The sequence below is a fragment of the Lepisosteus oculatus genome, chromosome 5 (genome assembly GCF_040954835.1).
Source record: "Lepisosteus oculatus isolate fLepOcu1 chromosome 5, fLepOcu1.hap2, whole genome shotgun sequence".
Lineage (NCBI taxonomy): Eukaryota > Metazoa > Chordata > Actinopteri > Semionotiformes > Lepisosteidae > Lepisosteus > Lepisosteus oculatus.
Window position 1 is genome coordinate 44,875,743 of NC_090700.1, and position 10,011 is coordinate 44,885,753.

At 37.2% G+C, this 10,011-nt stretch overlaps 1 protein-coding gene across 2 annotated transcripts in view; it reads right to left on the reverse strand.

Annotated features, from left to right (window-relative positions):
• atosa (atos homolog A) overlaps window positions 1-4,876 on the reverse strand; it is a 37,996-nt gene extending 33,120 nt beyond the window's left edge. The window contains exon 1 of one of the 2 annotated variants that reach the window (XM_015343033.2): window positions 3,966-4,876. In XM_015343033.2, the coding sequence (XP_015198519.1) occupies window positions 3,966-3,981 (16 nt within the window). In that variant the 5' untranslated portion in view covers window positions 3,982-4,876. Of the gene's footprint in view, window positions 1-1,652; window positions 1,673-3,965 lie in introns of those variants that run through there. The other variant, XM_069190520.1, reaches the window with a different exon arrangement.
• Between the last annotated feature and the right edge of the window lie 5,135 nt (window positions 4,877-10,011).

Genomic DNA, 10,011 nt, shown 5'->3' on the forward strand with positions numbered 1-10,011 from the left:
CTGTGAAACAGTGTGGTTGTAGGCTGTTAAATCTGCCACAGGATACAATGCACTTCCTATCATTTCTCTAGCTTTAAATAAAAGCAGCCTTACCGCAGTGTATTACAAAATAAATCCCCCTTGCACGGTTTCTGTTTATAAGCAGCTGGCTCATTCTGACCCCTGGGTGTTCTGATCTATTATGAGTGTACATCTCTTACATTGCTGTGTTCATGCCAAGACTCCCAACAGACACATTCTGCTCAGACAGAGCTACTCAGAAGTCAATGCGCATTACCTCCAAGGAGAAATCTATTTGTCCAGATGGTGTATGTTCTCCTAAAGCATAACTTCAAGTATCAGTTTAAAATTAAACTCTCTCACAGGTTTTGGGGACTATGTTTAAAACAAATAGAGACCCAAAAGCAATTTTTAAAGGAAGAAAATCGACTACAGTATTACTGTAAGATTTCTGTAAGAAGAGAAGCATAGGGTACAAAACTTGGTAAATCCATGTCACATGAGCAATTAAACATCTATTATACAAACTGAGGATGTAGAAAAATAATTCAGGGAACTGAAGAAGTGGGGGACACTTTCAATCCCATCCCTCTTCCCTGCTCATTTTAGCCAAAGTTTATTGAACAGATTCAAAGAGGGCAGCGGTCATCTTCCCTGAACACACAGAGCTGTACTGTCAACAAATTTAATCTCTCTGCAGGGACAACTAGTACTTCCTTGTTAAAAGGCCAGTTTCTTGTTGAAAAGGAAACTATTCTGTAACTAAAAAGGCAGCGAGATGGGAGGAAGGTTTTTACCCTTAACTGAAAGAAATGTATACAAAATGGATTAGATGGGCTGTAGCCCACCTCTGGCTTGTAGGGTTAGGTGCTTAAGTAAACTGCCTTTGTTTGGTGTTCACCTTAAATCTAATGTATTTTACAACCTAGGAAACTATGGCTTCAGTGACATCATTTGTTTAAACTGACATGAATGCTGCAGGCTTTATGCAAACAGTGCTGCATTTTCCTATGACCTCCACTCCTTTATTTCTTTGTAGGGAACTAATGAATCTCTAGCCCTAAACACCAAAGCCAAAAACAAGAACAGAACACAAGCTTAAGTGCTTATTGCAATACCATTTGCAGGGACAAATTCATAAATGCAATAAATAAAAGCTCTAATTTCAATAGGTAATGCTCTTCTACTCATTGCATGTATAGATATATAGTCCATCAGAAAAAAAACTACTTTTTTCTCTTCAACGGTTTTTATAGGAACAGGTAATTCTCTTGGCATAATAAAAAAACACCAAGTTGTTTTGGTTAGATATATGCAAGCACCGCTTAACACTTGATTGGGTAACATTTGCCTCAGAGTGTTCTCCCTTGCTGGGGCCTTTCAAGGTTAGAAAAATCAACATGCCAATTTTCTGTGCATTACAAAAGAAAGGCCATCACCTAGGTTCTCTGGCTAGCTCCAAATCACTCCTTTCCTTCCCCTGCAAGTGTGAGGTGCACCGTCCTGTTAGACAGATCACATATCCCCGAAGACTCACACACTATAAATAACCCTATCTAAATAAATCATTCCTGTCCTGATATAGAATGACGTAGGTCAAAATTCATACCAAACTGGAAAGGATTTTGTGTCGTGTTTAATTGTGCACCTACCTGATGTAGAATGTGTCCCCGGATAAGCAGTATGTCCTAAACCGTGCCAGCACACTATTTCAGCTTTAGACTCCCTTTTCTTCAGCTAATGTGCTTAACACCCATGACAAATGTATTTGGTGTCTATAGCTTTAAAAAAAGTAACAGCTGTACTAAAAAAAGAAAAAAAATTGGAACAGCTATCGTCTGCTCTATTAAATGAACATTATGTTCCAAATAAAAATAGTCCAAAGCAACAGTCTGACATAAGGGAATCTGTTCCAGGGAACAGTTTTAACAGCAATCAGGCATCATTGTTAGAAATGTAGGAAAACAAGTAGGCTCAATCACAGAGGAAGATCATTTTCTGGAACAAAAATAATGTTCTACTGCACTAGACATACAAATTACAGTATTATTCCACCTTCCTGTCCCCCCCCCCCACCCCCCCAGCCAAAGTAGCAGCTTTGCAAATATTGACATTACTTGGGAAAATGACTTTATTCTACTTATAAAGTTATAGGTTCACTGCTGTAGATATCCCAATGATTCTTGCTAATATATAGAATGTTAACACACTGTGCCAACACATTTGATTTGTAAAACAACATATGCCTTTCATTTACTCTTATCTGTTAAATACAAAGATAAAATATCTGACCACACCTTTCAAGTCATGGCTAGTGAGACCAAATATGAAAATCCATTACCAGAATTAATTAGCACTCTGCAAATATGCAAACAAGAAACAATCCTGTGATCTGAACTTTTGTGGATTCCTTAAATGTGGGAAGGTAAGGTGCAAATACAACTGTATATTTCCAAAATTTTCAAATGAATACCTTGGGACATGCTGACATAAAGGCTTAGTCTAAAACAGACCCTGAAAACTGCTGTCAGATTCATAGAAGTATTAGTATGCAAAAGAGCTCCTCTTATAATCAATGCCTTCTTTAAACTGAGGTAAGAATGTTGCCAGATTGTTTCACTGATTTAATTTCCATAAATGATTTGGAAATGACAGCACAGAGGCCATAAAGAACATTAGGCAAGTATGATATGTTAACTACATTTGTTTATTAAGACAACCTGAGCACAACAAAGAAAAGCTACATGACTTGCAAAATGTGTTTACCAAGGTAAGCGACAGAATACCAGGGGTTTAATCAGGATATGCACATTACCATCTACAACAATATACAGTATAGCGCAGCATTCATCAACTTTTAGTGGATCTTTAAATAAGGTGCAGTTAAATATATAATTTTCTATTGCCGAGCTACTTCTTTAACTTATTGTGACTCACAGACTAACAGATAAACCATAAATCTGGTTGTACTGGAAGCACAAAACAACAGGGATGTTTATACATCACAAAAGTAGTCAAAGGTCCAAAGAGTCATATACATTGTGTCATAAACCAATACCAAATGTACTGGTGGTAGTATTCACAGGGCAATATCATTCTCGAAGACAAATTAACAAGTTTGAAATATTTAACACGTTTTTAGCTTAAGGCTTGCACCTTGTAAAGTTAAAAACATAAAACTGCTATGCCATTATCTTCTTATTAGTTGTTCATTCTAAGTATTGTAAATTCACCTACAGCAATTATAGCGAACCTAAAAATGTTGCTTTTCCTTTGAAGTGCAAACTGTAATTGCAAATAGGTGGAATTTGAAATAGAAGAAAATACAGATATCATCAAGTAGACATTATTCTGATAAGATCATTAATGTTAATAGAAAATGTAAGATTGCCTCTGGTGACACCTTGGCCTAGGGTTAGCTGTGTAGCTCTCAGAAGAGTTACCAGGAAGCACAGGACACAACTCCACCAACAATTACACTGAACAAAACCGGATGCATGTTTGTCAGCTGTTCGTTCATTGGTGTCGCTGTAAAAAAAAAACTGCAATGTAGACAACACCTTTGAAGCAAAATTAAGCCACCCAGTAATCTGAATATTTGACATAATAGGTAGACGATCTCGATATCCTCTGCTCTGTCACCTTAAATATATGAATCGTCTACGAAGAACGCATTTAAATCGCTTCATTTATACTTCTCATTTTATTATAACATTACCAAAAACGGATGACTCCGTGAAACAAAGGCTTTGCTGCTGACATGCATTTAGATGAGCAGTTACACAGCTGTTACAGCCACCCCAGTTCCCCCGGGAAAACAAACAGTACAGAGAGCATTCCTGTACTGAAGAAACAAAAGAAAAACACGACTTCCCCGGCCTTAATACCTGGCATCTGACAAAGACGGCGACAACTACGAGTGACGGTTAATATTTGGAAGGAAACAAAAGTGTTGATCCGTTTACCTCGATCGGACTTCATGTCTCCGCCGGTGTCGACGCTGTGTCGTTCAGATCCCAGCTGCGTGTTCTCTCCGTCGGCCTCCCCCGGCTCGCCGTAGCCCCTCCGCTTCCTCGTCTGGCTCCTCGATCGCGGGGTGTCTTTGTCACCCTCACACGCGGTCTGAACCCCACAAACACATAACCTTTCTTCGGTAACACTAAAAGCCTGGTCCACCGTGTCTGCTAGAGCTCTCTCACAAAAGCAGACCCGTGTTTGTGCCGATGACAGGCTACTCCATCCTTACCAGGTAACCACGGGCAAACCAGCCTCAAGTCTTAATTAATTAAGAAATGAGCCGGTGCTATTCCAACCTGAGGTAAAGATAATCGTCTCTCATTTCTCTCTCCGTCTTAAGCTTAGATACGGCCAGCCATCTAATGCGGACACCCCTGTCGACTGCCACTTACGTACAGGTAGAGAACTTGCTATCTCGTCCCCTCTGTCACCGAAAAACAAAATACTACGCGCCCGGTCTACTCAACAGGAACCATCGCGCCTCGGAGAAGAAAGCGATGTTATGTTGTTGTACACATGCCCCCTTCTCCGTCGCCCTGAAAAAACATCCCTCTCTCTATCTGTCCTCTCGGTACGCTCTCATTTCAAGTCTCCCAGTCCACGGCTGTCCTCTAATCATCAAGTCTCGGTTTGCAACCGACACCCAGACGACTTCAGGTGTTTCAAACTGCTCTCGGTTACGCAGGATAACTCTCTGAAATAGGGAGTCATTTGCCGACTTCTTGGCGTTTTGTTTTAGCTCCCTCACTCTCTTACTAAAACACCCCCCTCTTCCCCAGTTAAGTCCCTCGTTTCTTGCTCTGCCTCTGCGGATCTTAAAGCCTCTCCATCGCTTGTCAAAACAGATCAAGGCAGCCTGTGTAGGTCACGTGTCCCAACAACAGCTCGCCCCCATTCGTCACTTCCCTGCCTCAGCCCTCGGGTGAACTCGCCGTCATGGCAACCGTACAGCTTCAAACTTCTCAAAACTTTCTTTTATAAAGGCAAAACAAGTGGAAAGTTTATTACAAAGGCATGCCGTTTATCATATCCACAGAAATTAACACAGGGTACGCATTAAGTTAAATGCAATGATGGTGCATTACTCTAATTTATCCCCAAATACGTTCTATAGGTTTTCTATAGGTAATTAAATAGTTATCAAACGAACCTCGACTTAGTTGAAAAGTTAACATCTGATTCGTTGTTCTAGGAGGCTATAGAAACACCAGAATCAATACATTACACCATATTTTCCCATCCCTGTGTTACGGCTTGCTTGAAAAAAAAATGGTTTAAAAGCATACGGTTATACTTTGGTGAAGGTAAGGTTCTAAATGTGGGTATTTTTATGCTGCATTGTTCAGCTTTGTTAATGTGAGTTTGAACGTTTTAAAATGCGTTTGCATATTTAAACAATACATGCAGATTTCCCATCAATTCAGGCTGTGGTTGCACAACAATAATTGAAAGCTTGGTATTCAACGTGTAAGTACTGACCTGAATGCATTCTGCGTCTTCGTACATCATCCTTGAACCTTGAGAATACTAAGAGAAAAATGAACTTCATTTAAACCGTGCAGCTGGGCACAGACCCCATGCTGTTAAAAGACATCCTACCATTCATATGCCCTAAACCAGCTGACAAAGATGCAAACTTCCGAAGACCAAACGGGATTTTCTACTTTTGCATTATAATCAAATGCTATTGTTTATCCCTCTGACACATTTTATAGCTGGAGGGAGGTGTGTGAAAAGATTACATTGAGAATTTGAAATGACTTTGATTTTAAGCCAACAAAGAATGCAAATCTGACACAAACTGGGTAGGCACTTGATTAATTTTTTGCAACTCCTGAAAGAAGCTGTCATGTTGTCAAATGTTGGAATTCCATCTTAAGAGATGTGGCTGACGATGAAGAATGCAGTTTCATAGTTTTATTATTAAAATTTAACCAACATATTAAACTTCTGTAGGAATAATTCCAAAAGTAAACTACAACTATAAAAACATTAATAAAATTAAGTATATGTTTTACAATATCCATTCCAAGAAAAAGACACAATTTTTTCTTGTGCTAAGTATTTTAAGCATTTACAATCTGCCACTACAGACTACACCAAAGTGTGCATTAAAATCTCTGTAATCATATCTCAGGGCACTGATGATAAATAACATGATCTTCGATCTCATAATGTTATCAACAGTAGCTCCTAATACGATTACTAGCTGATCATGTAGGCTTTGAGCTGCTTTATTCATTGCACTATTCACAAATTGTTAGTTGTTCCATTGTTTGGCTTAGTAAAAATAATAATAAATTGTTAACACTTATATAGCTCTTTTCTGGACACTCCACTCAAAGCACTTTACAGGAAATGAGGACTTTCCTTCATCAACAATATGCAGCATCCATCCATAGTTTTTCATGGTTTATCCTTGAATTTAAATCAAGGGATATCCTGTTAAAATGTGAGATGCAGTAGTAAGACTTACTGGTAAGAATATACAGTGTACAGTTTTGACACCATATTATTGAAAACATATTGCTGCTCTTGGAATCAACCCAGAGAAGAGCAACAAGAAATATAGCTGGGCTTAAAGAAACTCTTTGCACTGACAGGCCAAAAAAACTGAATGTTTTCAGGCTCGAACAGAAATAACTGAAACAGGACCAATTAGTCAAAATCTTCAAAGGCATTGACAAAGTCAATCCTGTGGACTTCTTCAGAAACAATAGTCAAACACACACCATGGGACTTACTGTACATACTGTACAGAGAAATGTATTTATAACTGAGAAAATTAGGCACTTATTTTATACAAAGGATTGTGGGTGTCTAAAACACATTACCCGATCATATTGAAGCTGACACCCTTGCTTGAGATGAGAGATGAGATCGTTAGATCAATTAGCAGCTACCATCCAAATGAATCCTACTGCATTGGGCCCCTGAGCAAGGCCCTTAACCCCAACTGCTCCAGGGGCGCTGTACAATGGCAGACCCTGCGCTCTGACCCCATGCTCTCTCCCTGTCTGTGTGTCTCATGGAGAGCACGCTGGGGTATGTGAAAAGACAAATTCCTAATACAAGAAATTGTAAAGGGTTAATAAAGTGATGTTATTATTATTATTATTATTATTATTATTATTATTATTATTATTTTTATTTTTATTAAATGAGCTTGATGGGTCCTTTCATTTGCAACCTTTTTTATTGTCTTAGGTATCCTACTGTATGTCAGTCAACATGTGATCCAAGAAAGTTCAATATTATACATTCAGGAAGATTTGACCACAATAGTGTTTTCCCAAAATCTTTGTAAGCTTTAAAAGCTAGATAGAAGCGACCTAGTATAGTCATTTTTGTGTTGTAGGCACAGAGAATTATTTACCAAGTCAACGATGAATGAATTTTATCCAGTCTTCTGTTCCTTGTCAAGGGCCTTTATTTTAGATATCCTTCTTTCAGATTTTGACCAGTCTTCTTAATCTCTAAAATTTAAGAGGTTCTGCAGAAACCATTTTTTAAAGAGGTGTCTTCAAATAGAAAATCCTTCATTTCAGCTGCACACCACAGGTCCAGTCCACTTTGTATGTTCTCCCGTGTTCATGTGGGTTTCCTCCCAAATTCCAAAAACATACTGGTAGTTTAAATGGCTTTTGGGAACAACCATGTTGTGAGTGTGTGTGTGTTTGTGCCTGTCCTCCGATGGACTGGCATCCCATCCAGGGTGTATCCTGCCTTGCACCTCTTGCTTGCTGGAATAGGCTCTGGCTACACCATGACCTTGAATTGGAATAAACAGTTAGAAAATGGTTGAATGAGAGCATATTGGTTCCTGGTATTCAGGAACAATACTTAGTGTATTCGAAAAATAAATCTTATGTGTGGTCAGGGAGTGAGAGAATTAAATTAATGGATAGCATATCATTTTAAAAACTTTTCTAATGAAAAGAAAGATGGACTTGTTTACATAGAATACCAAATAGAAGTGTATTTAATTATTATTTGTGTGGAGAACAGATATTGAAAGGGCCACTTAGGGAAAAAAATGTAACTAAATGTGAACTTTAAATTTAGTTTTTTGTTTTTGTAATGTTTTTATTATGTACATTAATGGAAGTGTTTCAGAAAATAATGTATTCTGTGCATGTACATCATTTGCATTAATCTAAAAAAAAAACATGTTTTTTTCTAAAATAACTGGACTTGGACTTCTGTCCAAGTATTGGAATAGTCATGACCTCATCTAGAACAGTTTTAAACAAAATTTGTGAAAATGTTATTTTCCGTTTATAAAATGACTGAAAAAAAAATACGTTATCATGACTACATATGTAATATGTTGTCATTTTATATTTATTTAACACGAAGAAATGTTGTCAGAATTTCTTCCTAACCTATGGGTAAATTCAAGTTTTTCCGTTTTAAATAATTTTTGTAAGCATGTATTACCTGAAACAGTTCTGTGAGGCCATCTAGTGGTAAGGTCGCCAAAGGAAGAAAAACCTCGTGATCTACAGTAAGTAGTGTAATTGGTAGGTTGTTGGCCTAGATTTCACACAACTCCATCAACGTAATTACTGTCTTGATTTAAGGACTTGTTCCAACCGTTTTTTAAAGTATTCTGGAAATCAATTTAAAAAACGTGTGAGGACACAGTTCTGTACCTAACATTTAGGTACAGAACCTAACATTTAGGTACAGAAGTTCCTTTTAAGTACTATTGGTATTTCTGTGTCCTTGTTTCGCTTCTGGCTGTAAACAGTTCTCTTAATTGACCTTTCAGCCCCCTCTCTGATATTAGTACTCTACAAACAGATTAGAAACTAAAGCATACAGAATATTACCTTAATCTGGGATTGTATTGCACTTAATGCGTATCGTTAAACATCTGACAAGCATTTTCAATAGGTTATACCAAAATACTCCCTACTGTGATTGTAATTGCAATATAATATGGCTGTATATACATATGCATTTTAACATCTAATCACAATGTGTGGAACATTGTGAAGAAAAAAAAATTGTAATGAACTACTTGCAACCAATTAGATATTTGTAATATTTCTTATATCCTTAAGATTTTGTATTTTATTCGGATTCAATAACCTGCTTCGTTTGAAATATTGATTATTTGTGAATTCTTCGAGCATGCTAGCATTTTAGCACTGAAAAACGGTTAAAAAGTAATATTTACTTATATACTGTAATGCACTAACTCCCCCTGGCGTTTGTGGTTTGTAATGACAGGCGAAGTAATTTCTGCTTGAAGGGCTTTGTACAAAATAACAAGTGCACCTGTTTTGTGTGTGTTTTTTTCAGTCGCTGAAGATAGCAAAATAATCTATTGCAAGAAATGACCGTTAGTTACTATCTAAAATTGTAGTATGAAGTTACAATCTAAGGTTTTAATATTTTTTTATTGTGTGCCGTCACAATTTTCTCCTCTTACAACACTATATTAAATGCGTTTTGTCCAGACAGCATTTAACATAGGAACAAGTTAAGGTTAATTCTATGCTGCGAAGAGAAGAAAAGAAACAACATTTCGGCTTTGGAGCTTTTTTCGGGTGTGCCTACTTGAGCATTTAACATTTCTCCATATTAGCACTATGATTAGATATACTTAAATTACAATTGTATCTCACTGTAATAAATGGCAGAAGACTTTAATTATGTTTGTATAGATACATCCAATATTTCAACAACATAGATTTGTAATGTACCAATGACAAATGGATTAACGTTTAGATTGTAAGAAACAGTGCTTGATTTTTTAATTGCTCAATAATTGCAGTACTGTATCATTAAATATTCTAGGACCACATGAGGGAATTAATCTGAAATCAAACAAGAGAAATTGTTAAATCATTAGCTCACATACTGCTAAGATGTAGCTTGAATCAATAGACCAGGATCTGTAGAAAAAATATTTGCATAAAAATCCTGCTGTAATTGTAGAATTCACGGTTATTGTATACTGCCTTTAGCTGAGGAGAAAACATT